This window comes from Ovis aries, chromosome 7, assembly GCF_016772045.2.
Source record: "Ovis aries strain OAR_USU_Benz2616 breed Rambouillet chromosome 7, ARS-UI_Ramb_v3.0, whole genome shotgun sequence".
NCBI lineage: Eukaryota > Metazoa > Chordata > Mammalia > Artiodactyla > Bovidae > Ovis > Ovis aries.
In genome coordinates, this window is record NC_056060.1 from 10,508,059 (window position 1) to 10,532,685 (window position 24,627).

The 24,627-nt window shown below is 39.2% G+C and overlaps 1 protein-coding gene across 2 annotated transcripts in view; it reads right to left on the reverse strand.

Moving 5' to 3' along the window:
- Nucleotides 1-22,698, reverse strand: part of HOMER1 (homer scaffold protein 1) — a 163,433-nt gene extending 140,735 nt beyond the window's left edge. For both annotated transcript variants that reach the window (XM_060418526.1, XM_060418525.1), the window contains exon 1: nucleotides 22,414-22,698. In XM_060418526.1, coding sequence (XP_060274509.1) covers nucleotides 22,414-22,556 — 143 coding nt within the window. In that variant the 5' untranslated portion in view covers nucleotides 22,557-22,698. The remainder of the gene's footprint in view (nucleotides 1-22,413) is intronic.
- Between the last annotated feature and the right edge of the window lie 1,929 nt (nucleotides 22,699-24,627).

The following is a 24,627-nucleotide window of genomic DNA, read 5'->3' on the forward strand; positions in this document are numbered from 1 at the left end:
TATTTCAGAGTTAGTCTATAAGTTCAGTGACCATATTTTCCAAACCCAAATCCAAACACATAGTTTAACAACAGATAAAATATTTGGAATCTGAAGTGACCTGGAAAATCCAGGACAGAGGATTGTGGTTGTTAGAAGAGCTGTAAATGGATATTGATGCAGTTTAAATAAAAGAAGCTAAAACGCTATAGAATTTGTACCATGTGTATTTTTAAAATGTTTTTAATATTAAACTACTCACATGATTTCTAATTAAGGAACAGTGGGTTTTACTTCTTTCTGTATGTACATTTTCTTAATCATGTTAGGAACCCAGAACTGAAGGATACTAGCCCAAAGAATTCCCACCAAGTTGTAACTAAATCAGGCTTTTTGTTATCTTCACATTATAAAATCATGATCTTGCTTTTAAATTGAAATATTGAAAGTAGTTTTAATTAAGGTTATAACAAAGGTTGATCAAAAGCAAACCCCTGCTTGCCAGTTTGTCTAATATACACAATAAGAGTAATAGAAACTTGTACTAATTTATGTTTCAGATAAATGGAACTTAAGTGTATAAAATATTAAAACATTAAAACTATCATTCTTCAAATAATATCCATTGGCCCTTGCAAATTAAAATACAAATTATTACTCTCCTTAACTTTCTCTACAAGCCATTTCCCATCTAAACTAAATCACTTTTGTTTTTTGTGCTCTTTCCACCGATATTAATTAAAGCTCTCCCTTCACCATTTTCAAGCACGTCATTTCATCCTTGTATCATGACTTCTTCTGATTTACAGTCTTTTTTCCCCTCATCTTTACTCAGCTGTCAAAACAGCATGTTAGCTGCCTCATGCTTATACAATGCTGACCCTTCATTAGCGTTTCTGCTTTTCAGAGCTACATAGTCTCTTCACAACTGCTCTTTTGTCAACTGAAAATTGAGTGCAACTCTTTTTCTATATAAATCTCACCGTGCAGTGCAATATAATTACTCCCAAAGTTTGTGTGATTATTTTAACCTCTGTACTTAATCTGGAAAATTCTACCAATAGTGGGTTGATTTTTCTTCCTGGTTTATGTGGGATTAGCATATAAGGTCATATATGTGTTCATGTACCCAGTGGTGCTCAGTAACTGAGTCATGTCTGACTCTTTGGGACCTCATGGATGGTAACCCACCAGGTTCCTCTGTCCATGGAATTTTCCAGGCAAGAATACTGGAGTGGGTTGCCATTTCCTACTCCAGGGGATCTTCCCAACCCAGGGATCGAACCCACATCTCTTACATCTCCTGCTTTGGCAGGCAGATTCTTTAGCACTGTGCCCCGTGGGAAGCCATCATGTAAAGGAATAAATAAACCTTTGTAACATTTTATCATGGTATGCTTGAAGGTATGCTTCATAGTATCATAAAGTCATAATAAAAGAGTGGGATGAGTGTTTGAAAATGGTGAAGTGAAAGCTTTAACATAGATGGCAAGAGCACAAAAGAGAAAAGTGATTTAGTTTAGACAGAAAATGGCTTAGAAAATAATGCTGTCTTTCTTATCCCTTGAAACAATTCCAATGCAATTTTGAGAGAAATCTGAGACCCGTTCTATATGGCATTCTATCTAAAAGTAAATGTCTTCTCTCCTAAAACTGAGTGATGTAACCCAAATGCTAGCCATGGATTTCCAATCCTGATTGCTTTGTTTTTTAAAGTAGTGAACTTCCTAGAAAGTAATATATTTTCTTTTACCGGAAGAGTCAGAAAGTACTTTAATAGAGTTTCAAATTTTTAACAGTTCCCTTTTCCCACTATGCTCTGAAAATTTGTGGTGAGGTTTATGAATACCCACTGATTTTAGAAGCTGTGGGTGGAGGCATCTGTTTTAGTTACAGAGTTTACTTCCATGCCCTTAATAGGAGATGGTGATATTCAATGGGGTGTTCATAGATAGGTCAGGAGATATGTCTTTCTCAATGAAAAGACATCTAGGAGATACAAAATCCTTCCCTGAAAGAGGGTTGAAACCAAATTTTATTTTTAATTGCTTAACATCACATAATAGCAACTCCTCTTCCATGTTCCCACTTTTTCGTTACCAAAATACCACTATTGTTTCAAAGTTATAGGTAGAAATAATAGATTAAAAGATATCTCTACATACTATAGAAATCTCTAGATTCCTCATTTATGCCACATGGTTATAAAGAAACTAAGTAATCAGCAAAGACTAAAAGTAATAAGAAGAAAAGAATTTTGTACAGTCGTAGGGAAATAGAATTTATCCAGTTGATGCTCTAAAGTTATTCCATCACCTCTGTAACGTAACAGGTGCTGTGTGCCAGTAATTTGTTTGAACTGTTTAAAACCCTGGTGGCTCAGAGGTTAAAGCGTCTGCCTGCAATGTGGGAGACCTGGGTTTGATCCCTGGGTCAGGAAGATCCCCTGGAGAAGGAAATGGCAACCCACTCCAGTATTCTTGCCTGGAGAATCCCATGGACGGAGGAGCCTGGTGGGCTGCAGTCCATGGGGTCGCAAAGAGTCAGACACCACTGAGCGACTTCACTTTCTTACTTTCTTTTCTTTCTTTACTATTATCAATAAGGTTCTGAATAGAAGAAGGTAGTTAACAGTCTTAAGGGGGGGAAATCTAAGTGTTTGGTATCTCAAAGGCAGTGGCTTGAGGACAGTTTTTACTCTTCTGAGCATCAGCACTAATTTATAAGAGGCTTTGGGAGTGGTGAAGGAAGGAAAGTCAGAGAATTATCCTTAGGAAAGACATGATGTTAAGCCCATGGGAAATGATCTCATAGAACTATCTCCTGCTGTAATTTTTACTGTAAATTCATTATTTTCTATACATGGTTAAAGAGGTACAACTAAAATACCAGACAGGTGAAAGAACATACCAGAAAGTTTTTAATTGGTGCTGTTATAAAAATCATTGTACAACGGTTTATGTAAATTTTTTAAATACTCAGAAGAGAAGGGGTATGGTGCCTTTGAAAAAATTATCTGGCTTAACTCTAGGTTGTTTGTTTGGTCAGCTGATTGATTGTTCTAAACAGCAGTCACAGAGTACAAGCTTGCAAACATATGCAGATCTGCAGAGAGCTAGGGCAAAGAACGAAACGTGAAACTTGTGCTTTACCTGTGCAGTTCCTTGGAATGGAATGCTGTGGAAGCTATTGCCATGGTAACCAATACTCTTCCTGCTGAATGGAGGAACACCACGACCATGAGGAAAATGTTTTAAATGATCTACCTTATTCTGTGATGTTTTTGGTGCCAACTAGGAGAAAAACACCATCCATGGCACTTAGGACAGCCGTGCTTAAATGAAGTTGCCTTCTTTTCAAAGAGACAAAGGAAAAAACTGGGGGCTCTTTCAAAGAGAGATAAGGGTTTGAGCTGGCAGTTGCAAACTCTCTGAAGAAGAGCATAATTGGTAAAGACCCTGATGTGGCTAGAGCAGACCGAAGCAATACCTAGAAACTGTGTTGAAAGTTCTTCCAAGCATAAAAGATCAGATGTTAATAATTTCTCAACATTTGGGAATTTCAGTCAAGATAGTTCATAAGTTACTCATGAGACTTTTTATTTCTTTTTATCCAGTTCTAAATAGTAATTTCTATAAAAATTAAAATGGAAAATATATTTTTAGCCAATACCTATTATTTTAATACTAAATAATATTCTTATCATATACATGATAAATATGTATGATGATATGGATAGATAGCTAGATAAATCTTTATTATATGCCTGTATGCACTGAGTCCGGAGAAAGCAATGGCACCCCACTCCAGTACTCTTGGTTGGAAAATCCCATGGACGGCGGAGCCTGGTGGGCTGCCATCTATGGGGTCACACAGAGTCGGACACGACTGAAGCGACTTAGCAGCAGCAGCAGAATGCACTGAGTCATTGGCAGAAATCTCTTGCCTTTGGAATAAAATCCAAATTCCATGCCTTGGCCTAAGCGACACTGTGGTGGACCCCTGCCCACCTCTCTTACATCGGTTACCTTTCGTCACCCTCTCCCTTGCTACTCTGTGAGTTGGTGCGTCACCTACAAGGAACAGAAACTCCACCTAATGGTGACTCAAGCTCAGGCTGATTTTCATTAGTTTATTTGCTTCACAGGGAGTCTGAAGGGAGGTGATCCTACAGGTGGCTTGGAAGGTCCAATATGTCATTAGGGTCCAGGTTCATTTCCAACGTTTCACTCTTCTACTTTCATATGTTGTTTTTGATCCTGGCCCTTTGTCTCATGGTTGTCAAAAGACTATACATTTCCAGGCATCATATTCTCACAAGAAGCATCCAAAGCAGAAAAGGGGAGAAAGATTCTCAAGAGGGCCCTAGAAAACTCCCTCCCATGTCTCATTGGCCAGAACTGGGTTACAGCTGCTGCTGCTCTTGCTGCTAAGTCGTTTCAGTCGTGTCCAACTCTGTGCGACCCATAGATGGCAGCCCTCCGGGCTCCCCCGTCCCTGGGATTCTCCAGGCAAGAACACTGGAGTGGGTTGCCATTTCCTTCTCCAATGCATGAAAGTGAAAAGTGAAAGTGATGTCCCTCAGTCCTGTCTGACTCTTCGCGACCCCATGGACTGCAGCCCACCAGGCTCCTCTGTCCGTGGGATTTTCCAGGCAAGAGTACTGGAGTGGGGTGCCATTGCCTTCTCTGACTGGGTTACAGGCCAATTCCTAAATCAATCAGACACTTTGGGACAGAATTTTCATGATTCACTTAGACAAATGGTGGTTCATCCCTTGAATCTTCCCATGATGTCTGAACAAAATTAGAGCTCTCTCAGAAAGGAAGAAGAGGCAATGGCTCTCAGACAAACAAACCATATACTTGCCTGATGACCCAAAGCCACTCTGGTCTTCCTGCCGCTCTTCAGCTATGACAAGCTTGTTCCAAAAGCAGGACCTTTTCCACCTGGAACACGTAAGCCTAAGATCTTCATACTCCTTCTCATCATTCAGGTCTATGTTCAAATTGCCTCTCTTACAAGATACCTCATAAACACCCTAGGGAATCTCTCTAGGTCAAGCTTTCAGGAACAAGAGCTGGCAGGAAACAGAACATTCAAATGAGGTGCTTCAAAGCATGCTTTGGGGCTTCCCTCATAGCTCAGTCGGTAAAGAATCTGCCTGCAATGCAGGAGACCCAGGTTCGATTCCTGGGTTAGGAAGATCCCCTGGAGAAGGAAATGACAATCCACTCCAGTATTCTTGCCTGGAAAATCCCATGGATAGAGGAGCCTGGCGGGCTATAGTCCATGGGGTCACAAGAGTCGGACACGACTTAACGACTAAACCATCAAACCACCACTTACAAAGGTAGGGCAGGATATAGGAAAACCAGGGCAGACCAGCCTTCTATGCCTGGAAGGACAAGAAAATGGAGACAGATTTGTGTGGACAGAAGCTGTGTCCTTGACCTTAAGTGCCGGGGTCCAGCCCCGGTGGATCCAGGGTAATTCAAAGGGGAGACGGAACCGGCGTCCTAGGAAAAAACTTATTTACAGATATAAAGAGAGATTAGAAAAGGATAGTGTAGTAGGAAACATTAGTGGAGAAAAAGAGGCTGAATAACTTGGTTTACATGGAATACCAATAAAACTCCAAGACAAGGAATTTGCACCACCTACGTAGGCCACAGGCGTCTTTCCATTCTCCCAAAGGAGAGGAGGCACTGAGGCCTCCCCGGTCAGATCTTAGAAGCCCAGGCAAAATTAGCAGGCTTGGTGAGTACCCACGCTCCAGATGGGAATTCAGCCAGAAGGAGAAAGAAAGAATGACACGGGGGAATCAGTCTTTCCAGAAACTGATCCGTTTTCTTTATTTTCAGCTTTGCTTATATACTTTTTGTTATACATAGGGATGAATATAGAGTCACGCAGGGTCAGCAGGACCTGACCCTTGTCAAAATCACGTGCTTCATATAAAATTATACAAAGGTTTTAGGGGTTTTACATCATCTTCTGGCCATGAGACCTGCTGACATTTTATGGCCCTTTCTGATAATAGTCAGTCAACCAGAAAACTTATTTTTTCCAGGGGTGATTTTTTTCTTAAACCAGGCACCACCCTCCAAATAAAGTTGCATTCCTATAGGGTGAGGGTGTAGCAGGTTACAATCAAGAAAAGGAATTTACTTAGCCTAAGGTTTAACATGATTAATCTTAAAGGTTAATACTTATTTCTCCTATATGATAGTTATATTCATTATAAAGGCAGGGAATATGGAGATTTAGCCGCAAATATTGGCTCAACAAATAAAAAACCCTTAACCAATATAATTTCTAATCAACCCACTAATACTATACTAATAATTTTGTAACTTCTCAAAAGAATCTGTATATATAAAGTTTAAAGCATCTCGTGCCTCTCATGCTTGGGAGGCTGTAAACAATCATATGTGGCCGGATGAACCTGCTCAGGCAGGCTAGAGAACCTTCAGAGGAGTTTGTAAGTTGAAATACTCTTGTCACGCCCAGGAATTTTTATTAACTGGAGCTGCAAGTTAACTCCTTCTCCGAGAGAGGTGGTGGGGGAACAGCCCCCCATAAAGTCAGAGGTATAGGTGAGAGCATAAAACAGACTCTGGTTTTGGGGGTAGATGCTTGGGAACAGGGGGTTTCCTGAGGCTTGATCCTGCCTTTGCATATGCCGAAGCCTCCTTCCTCATGACCTTGGCCATGGGCAGAGTTCCTCACGCTGGCTCCCGGCACTTAAGGGTCACAGCCAGTCTGCAGAGACCCCACAAGGAGAGAGCCCAGGAAATAAATATGTTAACTTCATCAATAAATACCTCTTCCCCATCTGTACCCCATCTTCAACTGATGCCCCTGTTTCTAAATCTGACATCGAGGAAGCAAGAGGGTGCAGGAATCCAGTGATGTAGTCTGTACAGTATCTGTTTACAGCAAAGACCTGGGAGAAGAGTACAAGGTGCATCTGGAGGGGCAAACAGAAAGTATCCAGCCCAAATCGTAGTCCATTTGTCAGCTTTTAGATGAACAATTATTTTAAAGTTTGGCATATGGAAAAACAAGTACAGTTGATCTTTGAGCAATAAGAAGGTTATGGGCACCAGACCTCCACCCAGTGGAAAATCTGAAAGTAACTTTAACAGTCACCACCCCTGCCCCTCCCACTCAACCAACCACCAATCACATAGTACTATAAAAGCTCGTGTGTAAGTGGACTGTGCATCTCAAACCCCCATTCAGTTCAGGAGTCCACTGTACTACCACACACTATAAGCAGGAGTGTAAATTGGTGTACCCTTGAAGACACATAAATTTTGACATAGCAGGTCTACTTCAAAGAAATTATCCTATAGATGTGCTTTCTCATGTGTTCAAAGAAAACACAAAATTTATTGTATTGCTATAAAGTTTAAAAAGGAGACGAAACAATATTTATGTCCATCAAAGGGGACTGGTAAATAAAAGATGGTATAACCATGTAATAAAATACTATGCAGCTATTAAAAAGAATAAGATAGATCCAGAATGTTGGTAAGGAAAGATGCCCAATATAAGAACATTCTGGATGAATACAGTAAAGTAAACTGTGCTTTAAGAAGTGGGATTAAAAGTTTGAGAGTAAGAGGAATTAAAAAAAATTTTTCCCTGTTACTCTTAGTATTGTTTGAATTTTTACCACTAATACATATTATTTTCATAATATAAAACAGGAAAAAGTTATTTTAAAGTATTATTTAAAACACACAAATATGTTACAACATAACAGGAGGACAGAATAAGATATTAATATACATTTTATTTTCCTATTTCCTTCATATACTTTTTTGAAAAAGACTGTATATTCAAAAACATATTTATAGAAAGAGGAGAAATTGAATTGTTTTATTGGCAATAGTGATTTCGTTATCCTCTTCATTAAGGCAACAATATCTGGATATTCTATTTTGGGAAGGATGCTGATGGGATAGCAAGATATTAAAGACAAGGCCCCGTGAGGTGTGGGTGTAGGCAGATGTTTAATTTGCAGAAGACAAAAGCAAGGAGAGACATGAGGGCTGACTTCATAGCATGTCTGTCCCAAACAATAGGTGATGGCTGTGTGAATGTGTGTTCCATAGGATGGAATTCCTTGGCTGTCCAGTGGCTGGGACTATGGTCTTCCACTTAAGGGGTATGGGTCCCATCCCTGATCTTGGAAGGAGGATCCCACATGCTACGCAGCCTAGCCAAAACTGTTACATGAGGTAGTAAAAAAATCAATGGAAAGATTTCTTAAAAAGTAAATGTTGGCTCACTATGAGAAATAGTTTAAAAACAATCAGATTTATATCAGTAGAATTGGTTGCCCCAAGAATGATTGGCTTATCCTTCCTCGCCATGTCTGTTACAGCGCAGACTGGCTATTTGACCGACTGGGGATGATGCTTATATTAAATATCAGGAAGGAGTGTGGATGTAAGACTCAAAGTAATATTTTATTCAATGATTTTATGACTACTCAAGTCTGAGCTCACGCCGAAGTCATCCTCCACCATTAGCTTCTCTACCCTCCTCCTTCAGAAAGCTTTTCCTCTCCTCTGATGTCACTCATTGTCGATGCAAAGCTGTCAGCTCTTCATGTCCCTCGTCCCACAGGACGACACAGAAGCAAAAGGGGCCGAGCCATGAGCTGTGGGACACCCTATTGCTGAGGAGCTGATTCCATGCTGCAGCTAAGCAGTTTGACAGCCTGCAGTGATATGCTAAGAGGGGTGGTATTATATAATAAAGGATTTTGGCTGACATTTTTATTTCTGGTTTCTAGGAGGTAAACTCTAAATCCTTGGAATTTCCCAAGGCATAGAAGTGTCTTTGATATTCATGGTGGATATTTTGGACTATACCTGAGTTTTTTGCTAATGTAATGACTTGGGACAGGAACTTGTCATACCAGAAAAACCAACCTTATAATTAGAGGGCTGGGGCTTTGAGCCAGGTGATATCATCCCCAATCTCTGGGGAGGAGAGAGGGACTCGAGATTGATCCAATTATTCAGTCAATGAGTTAATTAATCCTGGCTTTCTTCTTAATAGCTTTCTTCTTTATACTTTGTAGAGGCAATTTAGGGAATGGTTCAGTGTGGACTCTGGGAATATCCTGCCTGAGTTTGAATCGCAGCTCTGTTGTTTAGCAGCTGCACGTCCTAGGGACCCACTACCTTTCCTAAGTCCCAAGGTTCAGATCCACCTTCTCCTAGGTGTGCATCAACCCTCCCTTTACCTTCTTCATCTGAAGAGCATCACGTGGAACTTGATCGTTTTCTTTCCGAAAGCAAAGTTATAATATATGCATGGCAAGGCTCTAATTCATCAGCTTTGTTTTCTCACGAGAAAACTCAGTGAACAAATTAAAACCATGCCGTTTGCTGTGACTGTTTTCCTAGTAAACCAAGACTTCAAGCAAATTACTTAGCCTCTTGATGCCCAAGATTCTCATTTGTAAAATAAAGGCAGTAAATAATAGTCCCTACTTTATAGCATGATTGTGAGGATTAAATGAGTTAATATAAACAAAACCCTTAGAATAGTGCCCTGCATATAGAACGCACTCAACAAATATTAGCTATTTTTAATCTCTTTATGTGTCATTTGATTTGTATTTACTACATATTACATACTATATAGATTATATATTACATATTATACTGTACATTTACATATATGTTATCTTTGTAAATAGAAAAAAATAAAATTAAAACATGCAAAAATTCAAATTTTCTACTGTGTAAAAATCACATTAATGTGTTTTCAATTCTCATCTAGACAAACTGGCCAAATGTTTGCTTAAAGTCATAGCATCTCATAGTCACCATATAGAGAAATGGAATTAACTTTAGAGAAAGTGTTTGAAAATTTCAGTGGCTATCTTAGATGAACATATATGTATACAAAATGCTGCTGCTGCTGCTAAGTCGCTTCAGTCATGTCGGACTCTGTGCAACCCTATAGATGCCAGCCCACCAGGCTCCCCCGTCCCTGGGATTCTCCAGGCAAGGACACTGGAGTAGGTTGCCATTTCCTTCTCTAGTACATGAAAGTGAAAAGTGAAAGTGAAGTCTCTCAGTCGTGTCCAACTCTGTGCGACCCCATGGATGGTAGCCCGCCAGGCTCCTCCATCCATGGAATTTTCCAGGCAAGAGTACTGGAGTGGGGTGCCATTGCCTTCCCCAATACAAAATAGATATACGTATATATGTATATTTTAAATGTGCATATATATATAATTTTAAATTATTTTAAATTCTTCAACCACCTTCCAAATAATCCACAATTCGCATTTTGTTCTCATATACATTTAAAGGAAGAACATTAGATGCTTATCATGTTTTATCTGTGGAATTCTGGGTACTTTTTTCTTTATACCTTTATTTGTGTGTGTGCTAAGTCACTCAATTGTGTCCAACTCTTTGTAACCCTATGGACTGTAGCCCACCAGGCTCCCCTGTCCAGGGAATTTTCCAGGCAAGAATTCTGGAGCGTGTAGACATTTCCTACTCCAGGGGATCTTCCTGACCCAGGGACTGAACATATCTCTACTGCGTTGGCAGATGGATTCTTTACCACTAGCACCATCTGGGAAGCCCTTATACCTTTATACATAGTCTAAATTCAGTTAAGTCATAATATATTACTTTTTGTAATTAGAAAAAAATTATACTTAACTATTAAATTCTTTTTATCAGAATCCTCTTTGCATTATATGTAGAAGAAAGCAGAAACAGAAATCACTTGAGAATTCAGTGACATGAGAGAGTGCTTTTAAAACATTCTGAAATTATATTTTTATTGGTTTTAAAAAGATTTACAGCCTACTCAAAAATGCAATAGAGAGGGCACCACAAAACAAATTTGTTTGAAAGCACTAGAACCAGCACATGAATAGTCATGACATTCAGTGGCATGTCCCTTGTTGAAAAATAGTTTTTATAATCTCTAATGGTGGATACTTTACCAACAGGGTAAGCTGCAATATAGAACAAAATGAAAAGATTTTGAAGATAGAGATTAAAGATATTAAAGATTAGAGATGAGAAAGTATTTTAAACTTCCTTCAACTGTGTTAATACAAATTGCAATCCTATATGGACTTGAAGAATATCAGCATTTATATATATGGATATTAAGAATATGGACTTTAGAATCAAACAGATTTTGAGTCTTCTTGGCCCTGCCAGATAGCCTAGATAAGTTACTAACTATCGCTGAGCCTCAATTTTCTAGTCTCTAAAATGTGAATAATAATAATACCCTTAAGAGCTTGCTGTAATAATTAAATGAAGTATAAAACACTGGTACCTTGCAAATGCTTAGTAAATTCAATTTTTTTTGGTATGAAAGACAACTGTCAGTTTTTTGCTTCTTTTACTGGCATGAAAATTAATTGCATTCTTCCTACTCCTTTTATAATCAGCTGCATAAGAGGAAGTTTATAAATGGAAAAGCAACATTAGACTATGTAAGAATTAGAGAAACTGACTTCAAAGTTGTTTCTATAATGTATTCCTTTCCTTTAAAGCATCCAAGACCTTTGAGAGTTTTACACAGAGGCATACTAGGCCAACTCTGTGATCTTATCAAATGTAAAAGGAAAGCAAAAACAGAGAATCTAGCATACACATACAAAATGTTTTCTCCTTTGCCCAGTGATCTCCAAATCCTTCTGAACTGCTACGTTGCAGTCTTTTCCGTCCTTAAACTGGTCTGCAGCTCATCACTGACCTGTGGATTTATCACATAGGTGCCAGAGTAAACTTCTAGCATTTAAAGAAAGCCTTTTCTTGCACAAAGGCTGGGTTTTGAAGATCTCAAAATTGACCTCAAAGTTTGCTGCATGAGTTAACTGAGGCCTTAAAAGCACATTGGGCTTCTCAGGGGGTGCTAGTGGTAAAGAATCTGTCTGCCTATGCAGGAGACACAAGGGACGTGGGTTTGATGCCTGGATCAGGAAGATGAAGGGAACAGCAACCCACTCCAGTGTTCTTGCCTGGAGAATCCCATGGACAGAGGAGCCTGGAGGGCTACAGTCCATGGGGTCGCAAAGAGTCGGACACGACTGAGTGAGCACAGGCACATGGGGTACGTATTACAGTTTTTAGCTTAACTTCCACAAAACATTTTTCCGTAAGGGGCAAGTCTCTCTTCATGGTTGTTCTGCACTTCTCATTCAAGAAGACTTCTCTGGAAGGACAGAACATCCCACAGTTTGGAGCCAGAGAGAAAGTGGCCCACCTCTACCCTTCACCCAGTATCTATTTCAGGGTGAACTCTGGGACTGTAGCTCTATGGAGCATTCCTCTAGTCCATGACGTTTCCTTAACTATCAGCATCTGCCTGAGACCTACCCCTCTAAAAAGGGGGTCAACACTCCTGGGTGTGAAGTGTATAGGATGAGTTTCTTCCTTTCTGCCTACTTACGCAAACTCAGGTTTTTCCTCTCATTTCTCCCATAGTTATTATATTTTCTACTTGAAGGAACTTAGTATCGTCTATGAACCTGATATTCTGTCTTCCAGATTGCTTAGACAAATTTCAAACAGGTTTTCCTCAGCACAGAGGCATCTCTGAAACCCTGCAGTTTATGCTTTTCCACCTTAAGACATGTTTACTGATTCATATACTGTTTACCCATTTTAGACCGGGTCCCTATCCTTATTTTATTTTTAAAGTAGTGCCAGTGCAATGTTGACCTCATCAAAATTTCTTCTCAGATAGTAGGAAATGTCTTTGCATTTAAGGATTTGAGGGAAACCGTATAATTATAAATCATGCCCACTAGTTTTCCCTTTGGCACAATAGTCTTTACTTCACTCAAGACCTCATACTATTTCTTTGTGAATTTCCCTTACAAGTTATGGTGGCTTTTCCACAGAAGATTGTTAATACATTTTTCATTGGTCCTATCATTTAATTACAGTTTCAACTGGTTTATCCAGTATGGTGTGATAGTATCTATGTTTCCACAGCTATGCCTGCAATTCTTCATTTAGATAGAATTCAGATAGGCAATCCATCAGTCCTTGGAAAAGTTTGCCATAGCAGGGTACACAGTTCTGCCAGCAGCTGCACCATTTAATCCTTGATGTTCTTTAAAAACTAAGTAGATCAGGTTCTGTGGATTCATTTCTTTCTGGTGTGTTAACTAGGGTCTCGGACACCTCAATATTTATTCATAAGAATACCTCCTTGTTTCTGTGCAGGGCTTTATGCTTTTCGATTATTTTCAACTTTTCAGTCAGTCCAGTAGTAGTAATCTCTGTGAATCCAAAATAAACGACTCTAAAAAATAAAGCCTATTAATAAAAAAAATTTTAAGTGGGAGTCTTGGGCATGTTTCCTTAGTAAAGATGAAGGAGAAAAAAGAAAACCAATTCATTTACTCTTAGTACTGTCTGTTGAATTCATTTCCATTCCAATTAAGAAATTTCCTTTATTTTCCACTTTACTTCTCCTGATTGACTTAAAGTTTCTTTTCTTGGTTTAGAGTTTCCTGAACAGTACTTCTCCAATTCTTATTGATCATCATCTATAAATAATTATCAACTGATTTTCAAAGAAAGCTACTGTATAGTAGCTTTTATTTATTGGATAGGTACTAATGCCAGGCATTGTACTGAACATTTTATATTTTTTTAGTCCACCCACAACTCTGATGGGGTGGATATTCACCCCACCTTTGTAGAAGAAGGAACAGCAGTTAAGCAGGAATTTATTTGTTATTTGCCTACAGTATGACTGGATTTAAACACAAATCTACCCAATTCCAAACCTTTGCTCTTAACCGTTATTTTCTTTTGCCATTTAATTGGAGCTAAATCAAGCATTTCTTAGTGGCTCAGAGGTTAAAGGATCTGCCTGCAATGTGGGAGACCTGGGTTCAACCCCTGGATTGGGAAGATCCCCTGGAGAAGGAAATGGCAACCCACTCCAGTATTCTTGCCTAGAAAATCCCATGGACAGAGGAGCCTGGTGGGCTACAGTCCACAGGGTAGCAAAGAGTCGGACACGACAGAGCGACTTCACTTTCCACTTTCACTTTCCTACAAATCAAGCGTTTCTAGAACTATGGCCAGATTAGAATGTTGACAATCTGCATTCCAGGCTGGTTCTGCGGCAACCAACTATTTGGTCAAGGGCAGGTGACTTGTGGGAGCCTATTTAAGTGTTTGCAGATTACAAGACCTTTAATGTTCTATCATTCTATTTATGCAAATATTCATTAACCCTATGTGGTCATGGGTAGGCACCAAACAAAAGGAAAAAATGATAAAATGTGACTCATAAATTTAAGGAGAACAGTTTAATATTATTCATAATAATCCATCCACACAGGAGGATCATTTGTGTTCTATTATTTTACTTCACAGCTACCTCCCTAAAAATCCCAGAGGCGCTCGTTAAGTACATCCCCCACTTTTGAGTGTGATGGCAGTTATTTAGGCAAATGAATTTTATTCATTGCTATGAGTGATGGATATATGCATTCGTTGCTTGACTTGAAACCACTATAATTGAAAGTTTGAATGTAACAGAGTGTTTATTCTGTTATTTAGATTGTATTCAGAAGGATCCAGTGAAGAAAATTAACAGCAGAACTTAGTTTTTCCCTAAGTAATTTTTAGATTTCTCAGCTTCCCTTACTCTTTACATATAACTCAAACTTTTTCCTATTTCCACGTATAATGAGAACTTTCTATGGGGATTATTTAGCATGACTGCCCTCCTAACCACGCCCTCCCAATCCTGCCAGAGTCTTTGCCACACAAATCTTTCTCCACTGTTCTCTGCCCTGCCCAGCAAATTGAAATTTGCTGACTATATTTCCATGATTCCTTGGGAGCTGGAAGACATAGGAGATTTGAGGGAGGAAAGTGGGGTATTTTTCCCTGCCTCCTGCTGTATTTTTCCCACCTCTTGCTCATCACTCCTCAATCACATTTTCTGCCAGACTGGTCTTTTTTTCCCCAGCTCCGCTTCTCACTAGGTCCTGCTAACTCTGCTTCCTTTCTTTGCTTCTTCATCCCAGGGAGAAAACGGCTCATTCTCTGTAGCTGACTGCAGGTGCCTCACCATACTTAATTTCTCTTCTTAACCTTGCCTATATATAATTGTTTTTTTTTGTTGTTGTTGTTGTTGGTTTGTTTTTAATTTTCAAGTCTTTATTTTTAGGCCATGCCATGTGGGATCTTAGTTCCCTGACTAGGGGTCAAACCTGTACCCCTTGCATTGGGAGTATAGATTCTTAACCACCAGAGAATTCCATCCTTGCCTTTATATCTTTGAGTAGTCTTTTCATTAAAGTCTCTTCATTTGAACCACCTAGTGTGATTTTATTTTCTCCCTAGGACCCCGAGTGATTCGCCATCTCTCGCCTAATACCTATTGATTTGGAATTGAAGCACTCCAATCTAAAGTTGACATTGACTTCAGTGAACATGTATTAGGCATCTCGATATGCTCAGGATTATATTAAGTGCTGTGAGGGGTACCAGAGTCATTGGTGATACAATTCTTGCCCTTGAGAAGTTTATAATCTAGTTAGAATATCTGTGGTCAATTTATTAAGCAATTAACTTGCAACACAGGACTTTAAATTTTAAATTAGGTAGTTCGTAATCTAGTCTGGAGATACAAGATAAAATTATCACAGGATATGCTCACCCTCCCGATATTCCATACTTCTCGTACTTTTTAATTTTCTGCTTTGAAAACATTAAAAAAAATTTTTATCGGAGGATAATTGATTTGCAATGTTGTGCTGGTTTCTGCTATCACCATGCTATCGTGTCACCATGAATACAGGTATACATGTGTTCCCTCACTCTCGCTCCTCCCTCCCAAGCCCCACCTTCTCCCACCCCTTTAGGTTGTCACAGAGCAATGGGTTGAGCTCCCGTGTCACACAGCGGATGCCCACTGGCTATCTCTTTTACCCACGGTAATGGACATGTTTCCTTGCTCTCTCAGTTCGCCCCACCCTCTCCTTCCCCTGCCGTGTCCACAAGTCTGTGCCCTCCGTCTGCGTCTCCACTGCTGCCTTGAAAACAGGTTCATTAGCACTGTCTTTCTAGATTCCATACATGCATTAATGTATGTATGGAATGTATGTATTAATGCAACATTTGTCTTCTTCTTTCTGACTTATTTCACTTTGTACAATAGGCTCTAGATTCATCCACCTCATTAGGACATTTTATTAGACTGATAAAAGATATTATTCTGAATGAGAAAGTATTAGTGGAATTTTAACTAGCCGTGGAATATTTATGCATGAAATGTCCTGAGTAGGTGAAATGTGTTCAATGGTACCTGCTGTATAAACACCATGAGGGTCACGAGGTCATTCTTGTGTACACAGGAGGAATTTGTTAGTCAAGTAAGAAAATGGTAGGATATTTGCCACTGATCAATTTGAAACTGTCCCCTATTCCCATACACTAATTGAGTAAGAAACGGATCGACTGTAGCTGACTCTGGACTCTCAGTGGGACTCCTCTGGCAGGTCCAGAGGTCTATACCAAAACCCAGCTTTGCTCATTGGTGTATCTCCTGAGTTGGTTCAGAGAGAAGGCCCCAGAGGTGGGGGAATGGGAAGGTATACAGTGTACTTTGGTATCTAATATGATTATTGCAATCCAATAAACAGGTTCCTATTTTAAGAGCTTGAGTGTCAAAGTACAAACTTGATATTTCAACCACAGGTTGGGAAAGGAAAGACAGAATGTGCAGATAGGTGTTGAGTTTCTCTGTGTACAGACATCAGTGGGTTCTCTTATAGCAGGAAAGGATTTATCAGAACGTAGGGGCTTGTTTTCAAATTCAGTTAGAATTCAGTTATGCAAGAGAGGAGAAAGACTTGTAGGAGAGAAGAGAAAAACATAAGGTTGGGCAGAACAGTGGAAATGAACTAGGTATTACACATGGGACAATGAACAAAAAACCATCCTGACTTGACAGTCAAGTATACTTTGAGAAGGACAAAGTAATGTTGGACATCATGCTGATGGGAACAGAGCAGTAGAATTTCAAAGCATTATCAGCAGTGTGATTTTTAAAAAAATCTTTATTGAAATATAGTTGATTCACAACAGTGTGTTAGTTTCTGCTGTACAGTGAAATGATTGTTATACACATATCTATTCTCTTTCAGATTCCTTTCTCATATAGGTTATTACAGAGTATTGGGTAGAGTTCCCTGTGCTACACCCAGATGTATGATTATCTGTTCTCCATACAGTAGTATGTATGTGCTCATCCCAGCAGCCAGTCTATAGAATCATAGTTGGTTAGAAATGCTATCATTTTCAACAATCAGGGGTTGGAGTGGACACGATCTCCTGAGACTGCAGACCTGGAAGCCGCTTTTGAGGTCCTGCTCATGTTAAGTAGATGTAGGAAGAGAGGAAGTTCACAAGTACATTCTCAGCTACGTTAAGGGTGGGGATAGATCCACTAATGAGGCCACATACATTTGTAGCTAATGCAACAATAGCCATTCAAGATTGCTTCCTTTCCCAAAGCTGGAGGCAACATAGCAATGACTTCCTTTCCCTGCAGAGGAGCCTGCTCCCCGAGGAGTGTGGGAAACCAGAAAAGTGCCACCATTTACTGCCAGCCCATCCTGACAGATACTGGATAAAGGAAGGGTCGTAAACATACAGAAGTGAGAATCAGTGGAGAATAGAATTTCCAAGTTTCAGTAACACTGTCTGATTGCTGCTGCATTCTGCAGGCTTCCCTTTTCTCCCTTTACTCTCAGCTCTCCCAATTTCAAATGAGGTGCAGCAGCACTGAGACTCATCCATCTTTAACAACGGCTGCATAAATGTCTTTTAAATTCTTGGTTTTGGAGTAGCAATTATTGGAGCACTTCGCTAATCAACGCCTGGTGAGTCTAATCTCTGAATATCAGACAATTAAATAAAAATGCCTGAACACTCGATGGTAAATTAGCAACACCAGTTATTGAAGTGATACGTAAGTATTTTTTCACATTAAGGTAACAGTATTTCCTGGTGGCTCAGATGGGAAAGAATCTGCCTGCAATGCAGGACACCTGTGTTCCTTCCCTGGGTCAGGAAGATCCCCTGGATCTTGGCAACCCACTCCAGTATTCTTGCCTGGAGAATCCCGTGGACAGAGGAGCCTGGTGGAATTGCAGTCCATGGGATTGCAAAGAGTCAGACATGACTGAGTGACTAACACTATGATATAACTTATAATGACAGTGGCCTTGATTCCTTGAGCTACCAGAACAAAGGACTGACACTATATGACTATTTCAGGCAGTGAAAAATTCCAGGTCTGCACCATTTCCTCCTATAAACCTGTGCTGCGCACATCACATTGATGTGAAATCAGATGAGATAATCATGTGAAGGTGGTTTGTAATGAAGTTATAAAATGCTCAAGAAAACATTATTATTATTGAACATTATTATTATTATTATTGAATGATAATTCAATGAAACATAAAAGAATGTATTGGAAGGTCACTCATAGGTCAATATTTTCAAATTTTAGAAAATATGCTTATTCTTTGGAACTAAATATACTGAATTACATTTTTGAAATGTTATTTATTACAAGTTTGGTATACTGATAACAGTAATCTGAAGTGCCCACCAGAATGAAATACATGCATGAAAATAAAATTATTTATCTCTTTGTAATGCCTTAAAATACTGTGTTCTGAATGTATACAGATATGTTTAAAAGGATATTCACTGCGACACTGGTGTGGCAAAATAACCAAACAAACAAAACCAAGCTGGAAACCCCTGTGTCCATCATTATGGATTTGTTTGAGTGAGTTGCCGGACATTCGTATCGTGGAATGCCGAAGAAAAGAATGAAGTAGACTTTGTAAGTACTAACATGGAAAGATATCCAGGAGCTATTAATAAGAAACATAATGTGCAAAGCAGTGCGTATTGTATGCTTAGTATGTTTCAAGAGCTATATAATTGTCAAGGGATTACCGGGGAAAAGTCTCTGTACCATAATACATGCTAGTAAACAGGAAACCATTCTGGCGGAATACCTGCTACTCCTCTGTTAATAATGGCTCTCCATAGTCCAAGAGCTTGACTTTCTACAAACAATGTCATAACGTTTGGACTTCTTTTTATAATGAGCTTACTCTCTTTTCCTGAGCATAAGCAGTCAAGGCTTTTACAAATGACTGAAACGCCTGTGCATCAAACAAAACCTAAATACATTGATGAGCAGGTATGATTGACTTTGAATCATATATTGAAAGAAATATTGAAGGTTTGAATTGCTAACGCCAAATAGAGTTTAATTCCACTTGTTGAGACCAATTCGGAATTATGGGGCTTCGAAAAAAAAGTCTCAAAATATTGATCCCACTGCTTGAAGGCACCAGGCAGTAAGTTCAAAATAAGCTCCAAAGTCTCCATCAGTCTAAAACATCTTTTCCTGCTAACATAAGCTGAAACAAAGATGAGTTTTATCCTCTTGGAAGAGTTTTAGGTTTTGTTTGTGACCAATAAATCAAAGGCCCGCATGTCTGTTGAATGCACTCTAAGCCCCAGAGAGAAACCGGCACAAATGGCTGGAACATAAGTCGAACAGGGTCAACTTGGACTTGCACAAAAGGAAGCGCTGGTAGTGACCAAAGTTAGCTTTGCTGTTTGCTGGAGCAAAGCACCAAGAGTGTGAACTGCTTGCCAGGGGAGGCATTTGAAAGATTCAGGCACTTCAGAGATGAAAGATTACATTTCCTTCGTTTGTCCATTCCCACACCTGTTAAAATGCCTGGATGATGGCTGAATATAGAGAAAACCATAATTGCTATTAAAATTTTTCTGGATATTTAGCAGTATGCAAAACAAATCTCATGCAGACACACAAAACAAGAAAATCTCAGTCTGTGAAGTCTGTGTGGTTGCACGCCATTAAATAATTTTCCCCTTGTGGTTTTTAAACTGGGCAAGCCACACACTTAAACACAAACATACATTTGAAAAGCAAGATGATTTCACAAAAGTTATGGTTTCCTTTTACACATGAAAGCATGCACATGAGAGAAAAATTTCTTCAAGACTATTTGCAAAAATAGTTTGGTTCTAGATTGTCTCTTTGAAATCTTCAAAACTAGTTATAAATGTAGTATAAGAGAGGAAATTGTTCTTTCGGTATCCTGTGACTGCTTCAGCTGGTTCAATAGACTTTCATTATAGGCAAAGATTCACAATATAAAATGTCTTTTGGAATTTGGAAGTTAGGTTCCATAAATTCACTGTCTCTTCTGCAATATCATATGAAAATGTAAATATAGGAGAATTAAATAATATCTCTTTCTAAAAGAATAAAGATTAAAATAGAAAATGAAAGCTCATATCCTCTAGTAAGTATTTACCACAAGTTCCTAGAAGCCTCCTAGGAAATCTGAGATCCAGGATCCATACTGCTTATAATAAAGAATATTGTAAACACCAATATGTTTATAATTTAAACATATGAAATCACATCTAATCATTTGAGAATGGCATAAATAAACTTCAAACTTTAATTTAAAATACAGTTACTTAAGAAACCAGTCAATAGATAGCATAAGCTTAAGTTTTGCTTTAATTCAAGCTAAATAAGTAACACTTTTAACAGCTAAAATTACATACATTGGTGGATTTGAAAAGCTGAAGAAATTGACTGCTAGGTGAGTTACAACATAATATAATAGAGCTATACTTGTTTTCAACTAATTTTAATTAAAGACTATTCAACATAATTATTTTGCTTTTATTCTTGCAAAAAAACAGTGAACTGTTTACATTATGTTGCATAAATGTATTTGCTTCTACTTGTATAATTGTGCTACGACACAGCACTCCTAGGTTCTGGTGTTTACATATATGCAAAACATTTTATACTGTGTACAGTGACATTCACTTCATAGAATTATAATGAGGGATGACAGTGTGTAGAAAGCAAAATAAAAAAGCAAGGATACATTTGTTGATTTCGAGTTGATCCCATGTAACTCTTAAAAACTTTGAGTCAAAAAGATTTTAGAGTGAACAGTAAATAAGCATGAATAGCCACAAGGTTATTAGTGTTCGAAGAATGGGTTACAAATATGCCATGATGCAAAGACTACAGTTCTTTAGAATAAACGCAGGTAAGTTACTCTACATTTTTTCACACTCGGTGTTTCAAACAAGAGAAATTTTATAAGAAAATTAGTGTTCATGTAATTCCAGAAATTTCCCTCATATTAAAATTTCCTGATCAGCCAAAAAAGGCACTTCACATAAAAGAAAGCTATTGAAATGTTTTCCTCAAATACAGTTCAGTGAACATTTGTTCTTTGTTGACTTTATTACACAAGTGCTCACATGAAGAAAAATATCGATCCTGTCCTGCTGAGCAGGGGTCATAAAAGATACTCAAATAATCGCAACGCAGAGTGATGAGTGCAGTTATGAGTGCCTGTATTGTTGCAGGAGTAGCAGAGGAAGTAGTGGACGCCTGGGTTTTTAGGGATGACTAGGAGCACAACGGGAAGATAAGGGGCGGAAAAGGGTGCCTCCTACCATCTGTCTCATTGTTCAGTCACGAAATAAAATATATTATAATTCTATAATAATTTTGAAGGAACTAATAATAAATCAAAAAATTTTTACGAGTACAAATCACCTTAGCATTAAAATCAATTATTGTAAGTCATTTTGATTCAACAAAAGAGACTTTTAAATCTGCATATTTGAAAGTTCTATCGAAAAAGTTGGTCAAAATAAAAAGGCACCTCCTAACTTGCAGACAGGTGGAAGAGGGAAATAAAGGCACAGACTCAGGTGCCAGACTGCCAAAGTTTGATCTCAGGCTCTGCCTTTGACTTGCTGTGTGAGTAACGTGTGTGTGGGAAGTTACTTAACCTCATGACCCCTCAGTTTAGTAAAACAGGGATGATAATTACTGTCGCTGATGACTGGTTCAAAACCAACCTGCTATTCTATCTAAGGGGCTGAATTTTCCTTGATAAAAGTCCCAGGAAAGAACACCCAGGACTTTCACCTTGGTCTCTGACCAGTGATTCCAAATTTGTTGAGTTGAATCCATTCAGCAGAAACCATGATCAATGAGTCAGCTGGGAAGGGAATCCACCTCTTTTCTGCTTGCTGCACAAATGCTGAAGGACTGTTTCATAGACTCTCTTGGTACTGAGGGCAAGTTTCCCAATATGGGAAGTAAGCCTGAAGCCACTTAAACTCTCACACACACACACCATATATATATTTTCCTCCCACCAGAGAGAAGGAAGATTAACCAAACCGTTCTAAAGTCAGCTAATAAAGCACAAGCATATCAAAATGAAACTCTGCCATAAAGAAGCAAAACTCAGCATTAGAATTCTGACAAACTTACCTGCTGCTGCTGCTGCTGCTGCTGCTAAGTCGCTTCAGTCGTGTTCGACTCTGTGCGATCCCATAGACGGCAGCCCTTCCCCGTCCCTGGGATTCTCCAGGCAAGAACACTGGAGTGGGTCGCCATTTCTTTCTCCAATGCATGAAAGTGAAAAGTGAAAGTGAAGTCGCTCAGTCATGTCTGACTCTGTGCAACCCCATGGACTGCAGCCCAGCAGGCTCCCCCCCGACCATGGGAGTTTCCAGGCAAGAGTACCTAGCAGGTAACGAAAGCAAAATGCCCAGTGAGATTTCCGGGCACTGTGTCCTGCCCTGTCACTGACCTTGACACATTAATAACACAGACCTCAGTGGGACTGCCAGACTACATCATTATCTCTGCACACAATTTAATACGGACAAGGGACTTCCCCGGTGGTCTAATAGTTAAGAATTGGCCTTCCGATGCAGGGGACGAAGTTCGATCCCTGATTGGGGAACTAAGATCCCACAAGCCACGGGGCAACTAAGCCTGCTTCAGGCAGTTAGAGAAGCCGGTGTCTTGCAGCTACTGAGCCTGCACCCTCTAGAGTCCTTACTCCACAGCAAGACAAAGAGTAGCCCCTACTCCCTGCAACTAGAGGAAGCCACAGGTAGCAACGAATACCCGGCGCAGCCTATACATGTGTGTGTGTGAGAGAAACGTGGCAGAGCAGCCAGGAGTCACCAACAGCCACTTGCAGGCGTAGCATAGCACACTGGTAGCTCCTTTCTGCTTCTTGAATGCTATTGTCAGAATGAGAATAGTAGCTAAGATTAACTGAGCACTTGATATATGATACTCATTTTGCTAAAACCTTTTTCCATATTGCCTCATTTAGTCTTCAGTCCCACGTAAAAAGCACCATTGTTATACCTATTTTACAGAGGAGGAAATTAAGGCACAAACTTGTTGCGAAGGCCATATAATTTTTAAGGTCCCGTCATTTTTGAATGGAGGATCTAACCCGAAAGGACACACATACCTTTTGCCCTCTACTACAATCGTCTCCACTGTCTAATCCCAGAGGACACACATACATTTTGCCCTTTACTGCAATCTTCTCCAATCTCTGGAAGGAAAGAAAGATTTTTCTATTGTGAGCGAAGGACAAGATGTGAGTAAGTTTAAAAGCAAACACCACTGGTTTTAGGCAAACGTATAAAAAAAGATCTATTTCTCTTTGGTTCCTGTCTGCTTCCATTTCTAAAGCTTTCTCCTACACTGTTTTGTTTCTTTTCTGATTTGGAGTGCAAATTTAATACTGTTGATTCTGTTATAAAGTTTGGTATTGCAAAATAATATTTGATTTTCTAATCATGATCACAAGTCTCTAATTTCTCGTGTGTTTTATACCAGATTCCTTACTGCCCTTCCCTCCTGTCACTGGTGACAGACTCTGGTGCTGGTTAGCAGAGAAAGGCAATCTTCCTGCCACCCCAGATGGGCCTTAACACCAGTCCCTTCTTCGATTTTTCAATGCTCAGCAACAGCCTTCTTGGCTCATCTCCAAAATTTCCTGAGAACATAACATTGTTGTGAGGGACTCTGTGTCAAGTGTATCAGGCTTTAGGCTTGTTTCTCGTTACTGACAGGTAAATTTGTATGGATGAATTATCTAAAATCCTGGCCTCTAAAGACTTTAAGTTACAGTGACAACCTACATGGTCTTGAGTTCATAGCTGGGTACAGCTTCTTAGAAACAGAATTCTTGGGCAAAATGACTGCAGTGTATTCTGATTTTCAGACCCACATGTTTGACGATCACGTAAAATTAGAGCTTAAAAGATCACTCCGTCCAAGGCTTTTAGAGATGAGGAAATGAAAACCCTGGGAAGTTAAGAACTATCCTATAGTCACACGACTTATTAAAGCTTGTACCAAATTAGGAACGAGATCATCTTATCATAGCTCTTCTAGTAAACAAACAACAAGACTGAAAGCAATATGGTGCAGAAGGACCACCTGCCTAGGAACAAGGAGAGCTGGGGGTTAGCTGATTCTTCCACTACGTGACTTTAAACTAGTAACTTCTCTGGACCAATTTCTTCAACTATAAACTGATGGATTTGGTCCAGTAAGATAGTCATTATTTACAGATGTGGTTACTGAGCACAAGTTCAAATTAAAATTATCTGTAAGTATAAAATATCTGTATAATTTCAAAGACTTAGTACTATAAAATGTAAAATATCT